The sequence below is a fragment of the Adiantum capillus-veneris genome, chromosome 2 (genome assembly GCF_014529385.1).
Source record: "Adiantum capillus-veneris isolate H3 chromosome 2, ASM1452938v2, whole genome shotgun sequence".
Classification (NCBI taxonomy): Eukaryota; Viridiplantae; Streptophyta; class Polypodiopsida; order Polypodiales; family Pteridaceae; genus Adiantum; species Adiantum capillus-veneris.
This window is the reverse complement of record NC_140932.1, coordinates 135,579,254-135,598,326: the sequence shown is the minus strand read 5'-3', so window position 1 is coordinate 135,598,326 and position 19,073 is coordinate 135,579,254. Positions and strand designations below refer to the sequence as shown.

The window sequence follows — 19,073 nt, the reverse complement described above, 5'->3', positions numbered from 1 at the left end:
CATGGGCTTGGCAGTATAGCATGCATCACAATCACCAAAAGTATTGGATCGTAAAGACCAATGCGAGTGTCATGCATGCCAAGTTACTATGAAGTTGTGCATGCGTTGTGCCCCTCTCTCAAATTGAATGAAGATAAAAAATTGCACATAGGAGCGAAAACGTCTATATACTGTAATACAAGTATGAAATACATTTCTATCATCCTGCACGATTACGTGGGCAATGGCCAAATGAGAATTGACAAATCCAAACCAGCACGACGTTTGATGACTGGCCTCTACTAGTTATCAAGTTACTCAATAACAACTGTGGGTAGGCACATTCAAGCTAGTAGAGTAAACATTCATCTGAGATTGAGTATCCACATATGATTCTCTTCCTTCTTTTTGAATGTCTTGCTTGGGACATGAATTGGATAATGTGTTTGAAGAATTCATTCTTCACCAATTGATTTTCAACTTCATGGAATAGAGGTCTGTCTAGCATAAAGTTGGCCCCAAGGAATGACTATCTTCTTAGGGCATCTACTATGTTATTATCTTTTCTTTTTGTATACCTAATCTCAAGTCATAGTTCACAACGGTGACCAACCATCTATTTTGCCTCATGTTGGGTTTGGGCTAACATTTATTTTGAGCTTTGATGCTCAATGTTGAGCATAAATCTTAGTCTAGGTGAAGAGAGAGGTAGATAGAAGTAAAGAGAGCAAGGTAGAGAGATAAAGAGGTAGATATAGAGGTCAATAGAGCAAGGTAGAGAGATAACGAGAAGGAGATAGATAGAGATAGAGGTAGGTAGGTAGAGGTACATGTAGGTAGAGATATGGATAAAGATAAGACAAAGGTAGATAGATAGAGGTAGGTGTAGGTAGAGATGGATAGAAAATGGAAATAGACACAAATAAAATGATAGAGTGAAACTACTGCATATAGAGATGAAAGGATAAAGAGATGTACGAGAAATAGAGAGAAGAAGGTATAATATAAATGAAGAGAGATAGAGTGCTAGTTACAGCCTTGTGAGCACTCTCCACATAAATTTTTTGTTGTAACATGGGTTATAGTTATCTATGAATCGTGTATGCATTCATAGCTTGGATTAGTAGTTGTGTTTTGGATCTGTGTTTAGCAAAATTCTATTCACTTGAAAATATTTTTTGTTTGGAAAAGACTGCTGTGCATTGTATTTTGGACCCATGTTTAGCAAAATTATACTCACTTGAAAATCTTTTTTTGTTTGGAAGATTGCTATGCATTGTGGATTGACTTTGTTATGGTAATTTGTGATAGGTTGTTTGATTCTTATCGTGGTGTCAAAGAATTCTATCCATGCCATGCTAGGTTTTGACTATGGTTTTGAAAATACCTTCTGTTTTATTGAAACTTGACCAAACCATCATGATTGTGGATATTCTTGGTACAAATTTATGCTATCATGCTTGATTCTAGTTAGAGGGTTGAAGTTAGCCGACTTCCACATCAATTGGAACAACAAGGTTTTCAAGCATGTTTTATGGGGTTTATCTTGAACATGAGCTATATATTCTTGACGTGTGAGCCCTTGAAAGACTAGTTGATTGGATAACTCTTCAGCTTGTTTGTGAAAGATAGACGTGGCATGATGAATGTGTCACGAGACCTCTTTGTAGAACGATGCCACCTCCCTTATTGCTGTTGTGTAGAAGTATTGTGTCGGCAAAGGTGCCAACAACTTTTGCAACAACTTTGTGGTTTAAGGGTTCACATCCAATAGCAGCACAATTCTTTACGTGGCAACCTTGTTGGCTACTTGGTAATGTTGGAGAGATAAGAGTAGATCTAGTTTTTTTTATTGAAGGTTTTCCACCCATTACCATCCCCACGAGGTTGCTTGTACATGATGGGCCTGTTGTGTCACATAGTTAGGTCCCTTGAGACAACAATCCTTTTGTCTCGTTTGCTGCTCAACAAGTCTAGGATGTTAACAAGACGGGTGGACAGGTGTGTTGGCAACAAAGAAAGTATGGGTGGAGATCTACACGTTACAACTATGAGAGTCTGCAATACGTACGAGTGTCAGCTCTTCCTTCGTTACGTTAAAGGAGGTGCGCCCATTGCCAAACAGCACGGCCAGGTTCGATTTTGGTGTGTGAAGAGCCTTACACAACTAGCAGCTGCTCCAAACGCCTAGCTACAAGAAACCAGTTTTGAGCTTGGGGCTTGAACGGAATTTTGACCCAGCTTTTTACTGCGTGATTTTCAGCTCTCTCTCTCTCTCTCTCTCTCCTGCGAGATCACACTCCCACCATCACCGTCATCCCTGCACATCTGAACAGGGAGAAATTTGTTACCAATCTCGAGCTCGCCATCGCATCGCCGTCCATTGGGGTCGTCATCCCCGCTAATGCAAGTAGTCGCATCAGAGACAAGGAGACTACTTGCCCATCGCCATCGCGCTTACATAAGAAAATCAGCGTCTTTGTAAACTGGGCCACAGAGATTTCCATTACTCAGGCCTTGTAACAGGGACGCAGAGGACGTCGAGCATCAAGTTGCAGGGTTTTCTGCTCACTGGAAATAAGCAATTTACGCGCATCTGCTTGCTCCTTATGATGGGTACAAACAGGCTCGGTTAAATAGTTCTGATTTGCTCTTCACCCTTTATAGGGGAAGGGCAAGTTATTGCAATTCAAGATATAGTTTTGCCTAGCAGAGGGTGACGGAAGAAGTGAATCAGCGGCGGATGAAAAGCTCCTCCTTACAGGCTTGGATTGCTTACAAAGTGAATGCAATTTAGATCGTATGTTTCTCGAAGTAGATTATAGAACTGGCAGAGTTTGAAATATCTGCCAGCATCATACGTGCAGTATCTATTGCTTGACGCGTGAACTTGGCCATCTTGTTATCTCAACAGCTCGATTGCCTATCAGGTTTTGAAGTGGTTTCTCTTTGTCTATATACTGCACTTTTATGTACGAGAAGCACAATCAAGTTATCATTCAGAGAGTTTTGACAATGAGATGGGAAACACATTGGAGTTTTGTGTCTAATGTGCAAGGTTTAAACAGACTCTACATGTTGATTGTCTTGATCCTGGAATACGAAGTGGCAATTTTTTTTCACATAGTTGTTATCATAAATGGTCATATTGGGCAAGGTTATATCAGGACAGTAAGATGGCATTGGCAAAAGTTGATGGACATATACATTCAGCTTTTTAAATTCAGCATTTCAGAGTACTTGAATTTGTCATGTTATGCAAGTATCAGACACACACTTTTGTTTATTGAAAGGGTGCATGTAGATCACTACAGACGGCAGATTGTGTTTTATTTTGCAGGCCGCACATACCTTTCAATGTGAAAAGCTTACATCAGTCTTTCCGAGCAATTCTGAACCATGCAAGCGCAGACACAGCTTTCTGGGCAGGCTGCAGGACAAACAGCTTGCCAAATGGCCACTGTTTCTCAAAGTATGAGCACTTTGCCATTGCCGGGTGGTACTCACAGAAATTGGCAAACAGAGTCAGACTTTACAATACGACACAATATAGTGGAGAAAATGTAAGTTCTGTCTTATTTCATGTATGAGTGTACATGTGAAGGATCGAGTACTTCTTAGAATGAAAATGAGGACCTACAGGTAGGTTTCATGGCTCTATTTTGTGACCATATGCTTAATGATCAACTACACATCTGGTGGCTTCAATTGACCTGTATTTATCTGTTTGTGTCTATGTTCGTCTGTTTGTATGTCTTTCTCGTGTACAAAGTCATCATGAGAGAGTGGGAGAAGGGAAAGTGAAACAAAGTCCTAGCTGCATTGCAAGTGAGACAGAGTCTTGAGAAAAGTCTTAGATTGTAAATATGGCTTAGACGTTAGGAAATGATAGATCCAAGTGGACAACCAAAAACCTAGAGAAGATTGGGTAATAGTACTCTCTTAGATTCTGGCACATGCTAATGTGGCTACATTGTTGTCTATGCAACATTTTTGCAAGTAGCAGCATAGGGGAAAACCCACACCCGTTTTTCCCTTCTCATAAAACATCAATTCTCATGTTTTGAGTGTTGGAGCTGAAGAAGGTGTTTAACCTCCACTAGGTGTCACATGGCTCGGACTCAAAAGAGCCCAATGTGGCCTTTGAGACCAAAGCATTACATACTGTGCAATGTCTCTCTCATTTGGTTTCATAGAAAACAAGCCTAAATCTAAAGGCTTATTATTGTTTATGAAAAAATACATCTGCAATCCAGTATATGCAAGAGATCAGTGAGAAGGAAGATGCATCTCAGTGTGCTTGAGATGCCTTGACATCTTCATCTATTTATCTTGCCTAGTGCTTATCTAAGATTACATTCAAAATTCAACATATACAGGACATAACTAAGCAGCTTTGTATCACTGCGGTGTCTCTCTTATGCAGAAGATGAATCTTTGTTTGATCGTGTAACAAAGTGTTACTGATGTGGCAATACATACGAACAGTTGGATTAGCATGAAGAAATTGCAAATGACCGTGTGCTTTTTTTTGTTGTTGCAAAAACCCCAATTTGCAGCTGTAAAACCTATTATTTAATAGTGATCAAAATTTAAATCCATTTGCATCAATGTGTAGGGCTTGATGGGAGGATCAACATTGAGTTCTGCAGCATCTCCCAGTTTTTAACCATTTGAGAGATTTTTAGAATATTTTGAAACACAAAAAAGAGTCAAAAAGCTTACTTTTCATGCTTTTTAGATCAAGTGACCATACTTAATAGTAGAAACTATTTGTGGATGATTTTCATGCTTGCACACACTCCTCCTCGCAGTTCCATGCTGGTCAATCCTTGTTAGCACGTGGTCTTCAATATTGCCTCCATAAGCACCTTCTTGTCCTGGTAGTTGGTGGCATCTTGCTTTTGATCAGTTGGAAACTGTCCCAAAGTGATGACGTGGTAGGACCTAAAGGACAGACTCCGTACAAAGAGGGGTCAGAGCCCCGTTGAAAGATGCAGAAGAAGTGTTACCAACTTGCAGAGCCTAGCAGAGAGGCTTAAAATCAAAGACCAAAGTCTTTTTAAATTTTAAGTTGTTCCAACTGATGGGACCGTGTCTAACAGGGCCTAAGGGGACACAAGAAAATAAAAGTAAAGCTAGGAGGAGATGATGACATGGATCTGTTGTACGGACGTTCTTCAATTCGCGACGACTGCTAATGTGGGAGGCGTACGAATTTCCGTGATTTGCATTGGCTGCCCTAGATTAACTTTTTACACCAATTGCTTTTAAACTTTAATCTTTTCATGTTTACTGTTTTTGGAAGGCCCAAGGCCTATAAATAGAGTACCATGGCTTCAGGCTCAGGTAAATACGCTTGGGAGCATTGCTGAGACGAGGACCCTCGGACATTGTACTTTGAGAAGCATTAATATAAAGAAATACTGAAAGGGGCGCCAGTCTTTGGGGCCAATCTCTCAGGGTTCTACTTGTTTCAGTAGAATCGACTTGAAAAGTGGCTATCATCAGATAAGGATCGCTCTTGGAGATGTATACAAGACCGCGTTCTTTGGATTGTACGAGTATTTGGTGATGCCTTTTGGTCTCACAAATGCTCCTGCAACGTTCAACAAGATGATGGACATAATTTTTAACCATCTGCTAAAGGTTTTCCAGGCACTAAGGCAACATCGGTTGGTGGTGAATGGGAAGAAGAGTGAGTTTTTCTTACCAGAGATCTACTTTTGGGACACATCGTCTTTGCGAAGGATGTCTGTCACAAACTGATGACGTGGCAACCTGGAAATGTTGACGTGGATAGCTGCACAGACGCCTGAAAAATGCGTTGACAAGCTGACGTGGAAGGTTGTACAGATCCTGCAAAACGCGCTGACAAGGTGTTGACGTGGCAGCGTACGAATTTTCGCGTTTTTCGCTGGCAGCTTTTGGGCCAGTAGCTTTTGAGTTTGAAGCTCGTATTGCTTTTGAGAGCCCTTGGGGCCTTTAAATATGTACTTTGAAGTTTGAGGGCCTTCTGTATTCAGACTGGTTGACGAACAACTGAGCAGAGAGGACCCTCGGACTTTGTACTTTGCTCAAGCATTAATATAGTAAATACGAAAAGGGGCGCTGTCACAAACTGCGGACGTGTCAAAGCCCTAAAGAATGGAGCCAACTTGCAGATGCCGACCGAGGGGCCTAAACCCTAAGAAGAAGGGAGTCAACTTGCAGATGCCGGCCGAGGGGCCTAACAGAAGAAGAAGTCCTACCAACTTATGGGGACCCTGTACGATGGGGCCCCAAGTGACATAAAGGAAGTAAAATAAAGCAAGACCCACACACACACTTGCGCAAATTGATGACATGGCAGATTTCCGAAAATTGCGCTAGCATGATGACGTGGCAAGTTGTACGGATTTTCGCGTTTTGCGTTGGCTGATGATGTGGTAGGTTGTACGGATTTCCGCAAATTACGTTGACAGCTTTTTGGCTTTGCTTTTGGACCAGATGCTTTTGAGTTTGAAGGCTTTTTATTGTAAATTGCTTTTGGGGCCTAGGGCCTTTAAAATACGAGGCTAGGGCTCATTCTCTAGCATGCTTCCTGGAGAAGGTGCAGAGTCTGGAGTACCGGCTTGTAGTGCGTTGATGCAATACAAGGAAATACCGAAAGGGGCGCCAAGGTTTGGGGCCAATACTCTATGGGGTGGAATTCCGCCACTCCGTGTCGCGTGTCATCTCTCTCTCTCTCTCTCTCTCTCTCTCTCAGTTCAGTTGTTATTGAAGTGCTAAAAGTCTGTTTCAGTCTGTTCTTTTCTATTGGCACGTGGTGCCTGTCTTGTGATAGTGGTATCAGAGCATCAGGCGTGTGCTTTTCTGAAAGCATACCGGTCCCACAAAAGAGCAGACTTCTGGAATTTATTTGAGGTATCTTCGCCCTCCAACCTGGACTTATTAGCCACTCCCAATAATCACATCTTGTTCATGCAAATCATCATGCTCATCATTATCATGTAATTCATCATACTTATCATGATCGTGCAAATCATGTGTGTCATGCTTTGGAGAAGAAGAGACTGAGAGGGTCTCCTTCTCTTGATCCTTCTAGAACTTATTCAAGGTATCTTCGCCCTCCAACCTGGACTTATTAGCCACTCCCACCCTTACTTCATCGCGCATCGGGCGCGCTCCCGTCTTCACCGCTCATGTCTTACAGGGCATAAGCCATTAAGATCACTTGCAAGAGAAGGATCCAAGATTTGTTTTGAGCTGCTGTTTTTCTTAGAGACAGTACAATGCAGATGTCTAAAGCTACCAAGCCGCACACTTCCAAGGACTTGGCAAGCTTTCAAGAAATTTTTTTGCCCGAAGTTATATGGTTTCTGAAATCTTCCTTCGGAGTGCAATTTCTGGTAGAGTGGGGTATCCAGCAACTTGAAGTTTCTCGACATCTCCCGGTAGATGTCTCTTCACGATCATATGACCTTGGACGTCTAGTGCGATTGCTATCTTGGGACTACCATCGTCGCCAAAGAAACACTATTTGTCCAAGAGCTGATGGACCATGCTTTGCTCGGCTACGACCCTATGGAATGAACCTAACCCTAAATTTTTGGTGCAGGTTTCAGGTTGGAAAGTCAGTCGACTTTTCGAGCTCGATTGATGTCGAGATTGTTTTTTTGAGTTTGAAATCTGTTTGAGAACTTGTTTGGGGATCCTGTTTGGAATTTGTTTGAAATGGATGGTATCTGTTTTGAACCTGTCTTGGTGCTGATTTGAATTGTTTGACTCTAGTTGTAATACTGGTTTCAATGATTGGTGAGTTTACTCTCGGGTGGAGTAGTGAGAAATGATGTTTGAGAATGCTTGTTCATACTCATGGCCCGGACCCTTGTGGTTATTTACGGGGGGAGTATTGTTGTTGTAACTCCCGGCGCGGACCTGGATGGTTATGCGGGAGGAGTATTAACACTAGAATGGTAACATGACACTTTTGTGTCCTGTTAAGTGACCATTTTGCTTGAATTATTTGAAGAGTATGAAAATGAATTTCTAGGTGCTATATATCCACAAAGTTGCCTTATGAGCTGAAAAAAACTTAGCATTTTTTTTTGGGTATCGATCTCACCATTAACCTTACTCTTGCACAACATTTTTGAACCTAAACTGTGTGAAAAAACGGGTCTTGTTTTTGGCTTTTTTTCAATTTTTGGCAACTATACCACTCTAAACTTCATGTTTGTGAGGTTTTGATGGTTAGAGGTTAGGCCTTCATAGTTCTCAACATGTTTTGATGCTTGTAGGGAGAGCTAAGTGTCAAAATTGAAAGTTATGACCAATTTACAAGAATTGCATAATCCTGTTTTTTGGCCAAAATTAGTACTTTTATGATTTTTTGGTGGCTTTCTTGATATCCAAATTCAATTTTGATTGTGTAAGTGTAATGTATAACATAAAGCTAATCTTCCTTGAGTTTTGGGGGACCTAATATGCTATATAGCATAGTATATGATGATGGTTGAGTTTTTTGATTGCTGAAGAATACGATACATTTTAGAGTAGCAAGTATAACTTTCTCAATATTGCTAGTTTCTTAGGCTAATTGTGTGTATTTTGTAGGTAGTAACCATATCTAATCATAGACTACAAACTTGGCTAGATATTGAGTAGTTTCTATGGGTTTCTAGAGGTCATAATGCTAAACCCAATTTTTTCATGTTTGCTGTATTTAGCACTTTATCATTGCTCCCAAGGTTCCAATTGTAAGAGATCCATTATCCTTTTGACATGCTCCATGGCTCCTTTTGAATCCAGAGGCCCAAAGGGAACTAAGAAAACATGTATATAGTTTCTGTATTGAGCGTGACTACAGAAACTTTGATGATAGGTCCGCAGAATGGCAAAAATGCAACTTTTTTGTACCTATTTTTTTTCCCCCAAAAAAAATTAGTGAGAGAAAAGCAACCATATGTTTTGGTCACCAACCCATTGAAGTTAACGGGGCATTTTATCTCATGTCCTACAAAAATCTCCACTCTTATTTATATGCAATCAACCGTAAGAAATTGCTGTTTTAGGCAAAATGCACTAGTCCATCAATTTTGGAGGCTCGTAGTGACCAAGGGATGAGAAAAATTAGAAGTTTCTCATTTTTTCTATATGTAGTAGTTATTGAACTATAAGCTCATGAAAGGATTTTTCAAAATGAGTGGATCTACTATGGTTTTGGAATTTTTTCCCAAAACCCTGAAAGGACACTTTTATGTCCTGTTAGGTTACCATCCTAGTGTTAAGAAGTCTGAGCAGTGGCTACTCTCAGCACCTCCAAACGACGCAGGCTGCGGTCTGGGGGGTGTTTGGTTGTAAAAGGCCTCTATCTCCGGGCCCGGACCTTTTTAGGTTATGCGGGAGGAGTGATGAGGGAGTCTTTGAATATCTCCTTGCCTGGACCTTGTTAGGTTATGCGGGAGGAGTGTTCATCGGCGGCTTTATGTTTCTATGTCTTGTAACATGCATATGTAAGCATTTGTGTTGCATTGTGATGTGCCAACCACTGAATATTCCTAATTGGATGAGATTGTCTGGGTATGTAATTTCAGTGCATCAAGATACTCGTGGAAGATCAGTACAATCTGGTGTGATGGCTAATTTTACTACGCTGGAATATCAAGAGTTCCGATCTGGACGAAAGGAAAAGCTAACTCCTTGATCAAAAGAGCCGAAAAGAGAAGCTAACTCCTTAACAAAAAGAGCAAATTGATTGTCCCTCCGAATGTCCCTCGAAATCGGAAATTTTTGAGCTAACTTGAGTTGTTTTGCAGATATGCTGTAATCGCGGACGATTACTCTATTTCAAGAAGGGGAGATGTCACAAACTGCTGACGTGTCAAAGCCCTAAAGAAGGAAGCCAACTTGCAGATGCCGGCCGAGGGGCCTAAACCCTAAGAAGAACAAGTAACAGAAGAAGAAGTCCTACCAATTTGTGGGGCCCCCGTCCGATGGGGCCCCAAGTGACACAAAGGAAGTAAAATAATGCAGGACCCACACACACACACTTGCACAAACCCTAAACCTGCAAAAAAACACAGCAGGCTGTAATTCTCTGTTTTGGATCGTTTTTTAGCAGAGCGAACACGTCTACGCGTGTCCCAAGGGCTCCTGCACGCAGTGGGGACAGTTTCCCTGCAACTTGGACGAGTTTTCACGTGAGAACTCTCCAAATTCGAAATCTTTCGTGATGGATGAAACCGGTCCGTGGGGCGGTAGGCTTTGGCTTTCACCCGAAATTCTTTACTCTAGACACACACAAAGAGAACGTGCAAAGGAAACCTGCTACGGGAATTAACACTTGAATACACACACGGCTCGGAAGCTAGAATGCCCCGAGCAGACGTTGACAACCTGTAGGCCCCAAAATTGGCGCCCCTTTCGGTATTTCTTTATTCTTTGAGAGGGTAAATTACAAAGTAAGGTCTTGGGAATCCTTTACCAGTATCACACTAGATACCACTTGATTTGGCCAAATTTCGGTAGCATAACAACCCCAAAACTTGCGCGAAATCAATTCCCCTGTTGGAACTCACTTCCACTGGCATAAACCCTTTGATTCCTGCCCAAAAATAGTAAATTCAGCTCGCTGTATTTACTGGTTTTTGCCCTGTTTTCAGCCCCAAACAGTCCCCTAACTGTCCTCTGCCAATGGGGCACTATTCCCAATGGTTCTGGCGTCCGTATGGCTGAAAAACAGTCAATTTACAGCGCATAATCAGCACTGAAATCGCACCTGTACGGTGAGGTTATGACCCTCACCGGTGCCTGCTTTGGAGTAGCAGTTAGCTACCCCTGTTCCTGCTCAAGGAGGCTCTTGCCTCAGCACAAAAGCATGAACCCACACAGCTATACATCAATCAAATGAAGAGCCCTCTTGTGGGGCATCACATAACTGCACGTAGGGGAGAGAGAGAGCAGTGTGTAGCGTGCAGGGCATCACTCCTAGCACCACACTGTACATAAGAGGGAAAGGAAACACTCCATAGCTCTTAACCTGTGTGACAGGTTCTCAATGAAGCATCCCCCTAGCATAAATTGAGCGCCCCCTCTACTACCCTTGACCTGTAATGCATCTGTGAACAAATAGATGCAAAAAGGGGAAGATTTTCCATGGCTGCCAAAACCTGCGTATAGCTGAAAACGTAGCAAAACAGCCTTGCAAACACGCATTTGATGCCTTCCAATGCTGAAAATGAGCTCCTTGGACCTAGGCAAAGTCACGCGAAGCTCAAAAATGGAGAGAAATGGCTGAAAATCAGCATTAACAGCCTCCAAAACAGCTCCAAAAAGTCAGTTACTGTCACAAAGTGATGACGTGGCGGACAACAGTTCACTTCCTAGCATCCACCAACTTGCTAAGTGCGACGAAGGGACCTACATGATCTTGAACTGAGCCTAGACATCCTTTTACTTCACGAGTTCCAGTGCCGACCAACTTTCCGTCTGTGGGTGAAACTACCATTCACATTGGCCATACAATGTCCGACCATTTGCAACTTCAAAAAGAGGGTCTCAAAAATTAAACAAAAATCATTGGAAAGAAACCAACAACTAAGGTTAACAGTTGCCACGTCCTCGTGACATACCCCCCTCTTGAAATCGCAAACGTCCTCGATTGCATACCATAAATACATGCCGTAGATGATCTTGTGTGTTAAGCACCCTTTTATCATCGCATGTATCCGCAAGAAAGATTGTCAAAACACACGTACAAATGACTTAATGAGACCTTCATACTTTTGTCAAACTGTACACTGCTATTGCACTGAATCCATGAGTATATTTGATGTGCTAGCTCTATCATTAGCCCTCCTTTGTAGACATTGGGTTGGGGCATACGTAGGCTGTAACCCAAAGGCCTCAAGGTAAAGCTGCAATACATTTGGTGACTCTGACAGTTCATGCTCTTCCATCCACTTTGCATCCATAGGTGGATAGTTCTTGAACTTCACCACATAGCATCTTGCAACATGTTCCTTAACTTTTACGTGTGCAAAAGGCTCTTGCCTCTGCAAACGAGCATAATTCCAACAACACTGTGGCGTACTACCCACGACCAAGCAAGCTCAAATTTCAAGATGATTTACCAATGCGTCATAGAATCCAAGCAATCGCCTCGGAGAATCGGCAAGCAACATGTCACCTGGCAGACCCACATCACTCCCGCAGGAGATCTAGTGCCAATCTACCACCGTGAGACCTCTCCCTATCTCATCTTGGTTCATACTTGCAAACCGTAAAAACGCAGCAGAAAATCAATCCTAATTTGACCACTTTTTGGCAGGGCGTACATGCGGAATTTCCTGTCTGTCCTTTGAAGAGGAACCCTCTTCCATAATGCCCTTCGCTTTGTCGGCCATAGTGTAATCCCGCCTTCCTATACTCTGTCTTTACCGAAAACAACCGAGGCTCACTTCTTGAGGAAAAAGTGATTGATGTCCCGGCAATGGAACCTTGAAACTGGCCCGTCGTGGGCGGTGGGCTTTGGCTTTCACGAGAAATTCCTTTCTCCCAAACTTGGTAAATTGACTAAAAAGTGCCACTTGGCACTCATACATGCAATTTCCCCGCATTGGGCTTCCTGCTTAAAAATCTCTCAACTTGTGCATCAATTGACTTTGTAGCAGAGTAATAAAATGTTCCCCTAGTCATACCGAAGGTAATGACACGAACACATTTCACGACCCAAAATAGCAGTTCCCTAATTTTTAGGAGATGTTTCCGTTGGGCTCCCACTGGTCATCTGACCATCCATCCTCATTGGGACCGCATCCAAAAGTGCAATGTGGCCCAACTGTCGGATACTTTCTGTTGGTGATCCCACCTTGACTTTATGCCTTTATTGAGTTCACTTCCTAGCATCCACCAACTTGCTAAGTGCGACGAAGGGACCTACATGATTTTGAACTGAGCCTAGACATCCTTTTACTTCACGAGTTCCAGTGCCGACCAACTTTCCGTCTGCGGGTGAAACTACCGTTCACATTGGCCATACAATGTCCGACCATTTGCAACTTCAAAAAGAGGGTCTCAAAAATTAAACAAAAATCATTGGAAAGAAACCAACAACTAAGGTTAGCAGTTGCCACGTCCTCGTGACAATGGAACTGTGCGTACCTATGGGGGATTAGCAATTAGCTAATCCGGTTCCTGTTTAGAAGGCTCTTGCCTTGGCAAACGCGCATAAAACCCTCAGAAATGTACATGATCATGTGAGTAGCTCAACTAGTGGTGCATTACCATATGTGCAAAGGGGGGAGAGAGACGTATGAGAGCAAATCATCGTGCTACATGAGACAAAGGAGAAAGCAAGCTTTCCATTAAAGTTGTGAACCTGCACCCACTACTCACACACACACACACACACACACTGTAATTGCACAATGAAGCCAAAATCAGCCTCTCAAAATGGGCGCCCCCTCTTGCTGAGGTGTCCTGCAGGTGGCTCTGCTACCGCCAAGTGTCCAGTTTGCCCCTTTGGTTTAATTCCCTAGTTCCCACCAACTTATAAAGCTGTAAGTGACGTGCCGAATGGCCCATATTTCATTTGGCGCACACAGGCTTCCATACTCATCAGAATTCAATGCTAACTGGCCCGACCAGTCGCAGAGTGACCTACCTAGACTCGTGATGTGAGAAACCTGTTCGGCCACAACCGTTTCACACTGGCCGTGCAATGTCCACTTGCACCTTTTCAAGGGTTCCGTGGAAAACAAGTAAAATAAATAAAAATATGTAGTACATATTTAAAGAAGGCAATAGGAAAAATACACCTCTTGGTAACGTGGTGTTCTGCTACGAAAAGAAGCACCGACAAAGTGGCTAAAGTTCAAGTGACTTTTTATTTTCTTGTGGCTCACTTAGGAGTACGAACGTGATGTGGTTATTGCTTGGAATCATCTTCGGATGACTAAGGGAGATACTTTGGATCTTTATTGAGAGAGATTTTGGATGTTTTCTACCTGCCTCATCTTTTAAAAAGATCAATTTTAATCGAGCGATTTTGCTGTGGACTTCCCAATGACTAAGGGAGATACTTTGGATCTTTATTGTGAGAGATTTTGGAATGTTTATCTACCTGCCTCATCTTTTAAAAAGATCAGTTTTAAGCAGCAGATTAGCAGCAGATTGAGCGATTCACGGGAAGGGGGACCCAAATTTTGTGGCAGTAGCGTGTGAAATATAAACGTACGTTTTGATTCGCGTCGAGATTCGGGCTGTACGGTTGATTGATGTCGCTGTTGGTCATGTGATGCTTTTGGGCATTAGTATTGAAAGCAATTGACTTTTGAGCTTTTGGAGGGCACCATCGTTTGAGAACAGTTACTTTTGGTAGTTTTGAGGACTTGTAAAAGCAGAGGCCAAGTGCCTATAAAAGTGTGCCTTTGGGGGGGGGGGGGTTAGGTATTATTCGAAGTGTTATTTGTTGCGGTATCTTTATTGTGAGAGATTTTGGAATGTTTTTCTACCTGCCTCATCTTTTAAAAAGATCAGTTTTAAGCAGCAGATTGAGCGATTCACGGGAAGGGGGACCCCCAAATTTTGTGGCAGTAGCGTGTGAAATATAAACGTACGTTTTGATTCGCGTCGAGATTCGGGTTGTATGGTTGATTGATGTCGCTGTTGGTCATGTGATGCTTTTGGGCATTAGTATTGAAAGCAATTGACTTTTGAGCTTTTGGAGGGCACCATCGTTTGAGAACAGTTACTTTTGGTAGTTTTGAGGACTTGTAAAAGCAGAGGCCAATTGCCTATAAAAGTGTGCCTTTTGGGGGGGGGGGGGGGGGGGGGGGGGGGTGTTAGGTATTATTCGAAGTGTTATTTGTTGCGGTTTTGTTAAAGTCTGTTATTCTCCGTCGGTACATGGTGCTTGCACATCGCTTTGCCACGACGACCTTGGATGTGAAGTTGAAGGAGGTATTCCTTCTTGATATTTTTTTAATAATAAAGAAAATAAGTGTATGTGCTGGATATACTATTGGGGCTATTGAATGAGAGAGTGTAAACCAACATTGGAGTGCTGTACTTGATTAAACAACGTGGTCAGGCAGTTTATGCTTCGCTGGGCATGCTAAGGAACCATGTAATACATTGTCAGAAACCAACACTGGATTGATTTGTTAAGGCGGTTTACTTGGGCAACTCGTTTTATATGCAACGTTCCAAAACTAAACTAACACTCGATTGATGTGTCAATGCACAACCTCACTTGGCACAAACCATCATTGGGTTGATGTATCAGGCCCTTGTTCTATGTGTTGTGGTGTGTGTATCCGTAAAAGGGTAAAATGTGCTGCAGTAGTGTTTGTGCTCATGTATCAGGCCCTTGTTCTATGTGTCTGTTGTGTGTATCCGTAAAAGGGTAAAATGTGCTGCAGTAGTGTTTGTGCTCATGTGAACAAGGATGTCTACTGGGTCGGATCATAAATGTCAACTTTCTCTCATTGTGAAATATTGTCTGATCAGTATTTGATTTTGCCTGCATGATTGCACGGAGCAGTAGTTGTTAATCATGTTTGCCATGTTATGTGTACGTAGGTGCATAGTTACATGGAACGGCCGGTTGGGGTCAGGGACGGGGACGGGACGACAAAAGTTAGGGAACGTGGATGGGGGTCGGAACGGCAAAAAAAAGAAGAAGATTTTTTTTGGGCATTTTTTGACCTACATACATGCCAGACACAAGAGCATCGCTTTGACCACAAATTTACACTAAATAGACAAAAGAATAGGAGTCATATAGACGCAAATGTGCTAATAAAACATCGATGGATACAAAACGAAAAGTACATGCCACAAGGGATAAAAAAGGACAAGCCTCAAGGATAAAAAAAAGTGTAAAGGGCTAAGTAGAGGAGTAGACTCTAGAGTGATCAATGATCATCAAACTTCGGAAGTGCTCGCCTATTGAATCTCCACATCATCGTCGTAGTCGAGGGCGTCAGCGACATATGAGGCCTCATAGTCCTCATATGGCTCCTCCAAAAGTGTCTCGGCCGTAGATGGATTCTCTTGTGCCATCTCCCACTCAGTGAAGGGATCTGCCTTGTGTGTGACGCTCTTGGAAAGCATGTGCAAATTAGTGCTCACAAACACCAAATCATTGGCCCTCTCGACCTCAAGGCGATTCCTCGTCTTAGAGGCAATGTGGTTGTACACACTCCATAGTTGCTCCAAGAAACTAGTGGTATGTGCTTGGCTAAGGACACGAACAGCCAAGCGTTGCAGTCCTCCCACCACAAAACCGAGCCAATCTTGCTGCGATCAACTTGTGCATCTACACATCCATAGGAGCCCTTCTTTTGCCTGCAGTTGAGTAGCTCATTTCTAATCTTGCGCCTAATGTCACTGCTAGGCTCAAGGCGCTCCAATGCAAGCTGCCATCCTTTGCTCACCTCCTTGTCAGTCTCTTGGAGCCTTCCCCGAAACTCGGGGTCAAGCACATAAGCCGTCGCATGAAGTGTAGAGTAGTATGCAATGTGCATTCCACCTAGACTCACACAAGCCACGAATCTCCACATACTGAATAGGGTCAGGCACAAGCTTCTCAAGTGTCTCTATCATCCGTGGCTTTGTAGACTTTGCCAATGCATGGCTGCAAGCTATCCACAACTCGAAGTAGGTGTAGAATGGGCTTGACCATGGCGTCAAGAGTCTTCACTCCTCCCACCAAGCGGCGTCGTCGGCCCATTCCCGACATTTCAACCCTGTTGCTGATGTAGACTCCGGCATGGCATGGAACTCATCATTGAGAAAGAGGCCCCTTAAGGCTCTGCCACATGTAGACAAGCGGCCTAGCATAAGCCAATTGAATGTAAATCTTGTCTCTAAATATTTGAGCAAGGACAAGTGGCTCCTCTTTGAGAACTCGTGGCGCACTTTTTGATGGTTGAGCACAAAGGTCACAATTTGATTGCCGTCACTAATGGTGGGTGAAATCCATGACAAACTCCCTATGTTCTTGAGGAGGTTGTTGAGGCAATGCGCCATGCATAATGTGACATGGATAGTGGGATACATGCCCTCAATGATAGCCCCGGGTGCCCTATTTGACGCCTCTCCATTTGCAACCATACAAAGGACATTCTCTGGGCCGATGATCTCTATGGGACACTCCGCAATAAGCATCTCCACGGCCTTGCCACTGTTGGATGTACCATGTGACTCCACAAAGTACGTCTCCCGTCGAGAGTAGGCCACCACTCCATGGATGGACCGCTTGCGGGTGTCGCTCCATCCATCTACGAGGAGAGAGACGCCATTGGTCTCCCACAAATCCTTTGTTGTTTGGGCCACTTGCTCCACAACAAGCTTCTCTTTGTCAAGGAGGGTGGTGCGAAGCCTCTTCGATGTGGCACATAAGAGGGACCATATTCCGCTATTTTTGTAACCATGGTTCAAAAGTATGGAGACCTATCAAGACCAAAAAGAGCATGTTGTGTTAGTATGGAGACCCGATAATGAAATACAAAATTAGAGATTGCAATGTGCATAAGTCACAATGCACACACTCACCGCGAAGCATGGAAGGCAATGTGGACGTGGAAGAAGAATCGGGCAACCGGCCTATCCACCTCTTCCCTCAATTCAGGATTTTGTTGAGGGTGCTTTGGCGATGCGTAATGGAAGCCCCCGATGTGGATGCATTTGACTTGAACGCTTGAGAGGTGGAGCCAAGGTTGGCTTGCCTTTGCTCTCGCGGTGTCGCCGTGGCGGAGGGATCAACGGCAACAAAACGGCCTTTCTTGGCCGCTTCCGCGACCTCATACACTGCGAGCTTCTCAAGAAGCTCCAACCTCTTCTCGGGTGTAATGAGTGGGCAAAACTTCACCTCGTGTCCGGGTTCATGAAGAAGATGGGCTCGCACTTTGTTTGCACCACCCGTTCTCTTGTACGGGCATAGCTTGCATGTCCATGGTCTTGCACCGCCACCTTGACCACGCCCGGTAGAGTCGACTTCATCCCACCATGACCATGTTTGCATGGCGGGCCTCTTTCGAGAAGAGCTAGCTTGAGAAGATGAGTTATCTTGAGATGACATGATGGTGGAGAGTGTAGGTGGATAGGAGAGCTTGAAAGTTGAGAGGGTAGAGGAGGGAAAGAGTAGGTGGAGAGCCTTGAGGATAGAGGTGATGGTAGAGAGAAGACTCAAGGGTAGAGGTCTAAGCGGCAAGCCTTGAAGAGAGGGTAGAGAACTTGATGTGGAGAGCTTGAGAGTTGAGATAGTGTACCCAAAAGGTGGCTTTTATAGCCATTGGGTTGCTTCAAACCTCCAAAAAATGGCTGCTGGGAGTGGAACTGGTCATTTAAAACGGTCACATTTTCAAATTTTAAAAAAGGTTGACCGTTGATTGCTGTCTGTCCCCGGGACGTTTCCCTGCGTTCCCGCCTGGCGTGCACTTTTCCGTTCGTCCCCACCCGTCCCACCCGTCCCCGTTCTGGAACCGATTGTCCCACGTCCCTAGGCTCCGTCCCCTCCATCCCCTGTGACTATGCGTAAGTGTAAGCGAGGATGATTACTCTTCTAGCATCTACCCAATCTTGCTTTTGAGCAAAGTTCTCCACTCCCATAGTTTTGCCATGTAGTCTCAAACGAACCAATGCTTTCTAGGCTGATATGCTCTACAAGGTCCACCTCTTTTTTTCCTTGAAAACCTGAAGCTTTCTGCTTCAACCTTAAAAAGAGATTGTCTCCTGAAATCTCGATTTCTTGTAGGGCAATGAAGTCTATAGGGTTTCGCTGAAGCCATGCCTTAATGAGCACTGCTTTCTTGGGGTCTATGAAACCCTTTATGCTCCATGGGATGCTTTTTGTTTCGATTTAGAGGGTTTTTGATGGGGGAGAATATATCCTTCTGAGGAGACTGTCCAGCTTAAGAGGGAGACCTCTTATTTTTAATTTGGATATTTCGTAGCTTTTTGCCTTTGTGATTTCTCCATGGGTGAGGAAGGAAGTTGATTAGTAGACTGATTTAATGAAGAGATTGCTGCAGCTGAGAGTGTCAATATATGTAATTAATATGGTTTTACTGTTAATCTAATTATTGTTTTGGTGATATCTAATC

At 43.4% G+C, this 19,073-nt stretch overlaps 1 protein-coding gene across 2 annotated transcripts in view; it reads left to right on the top strand.

Annotated features, from left to right (window-relative positions):
• Nucleotides 1-2,094: 2,094 nt before the first annotated feature.
• LOC147463695 (histone acetyltransferase HAC1-like) overlaps nucleotides 2,095-19,073 on the top strand; it is a 64,392-nt gene continuing 47,413 nt past the window's right edge. For both annotated transcript variants that reach the window (XM_086490278.1, XM_086490271.1), the window contains exons 1-2: nucleotides 2,095-2,909; nucleotides 3,320-3,542. In XM_086490278.1, the coding sequence (XP_086346404.1) occupies nucleotides 3,379-3,542 (164 nt within the window). In that variant the 5' untranslated portion in view covers nucleotides 2,095-2,909; nucleotides 3,320-3,378. The remainder of the gene's footprint in view (nucleotides 2,910-3,319; nucleotides 3,543-19,073) is intronic.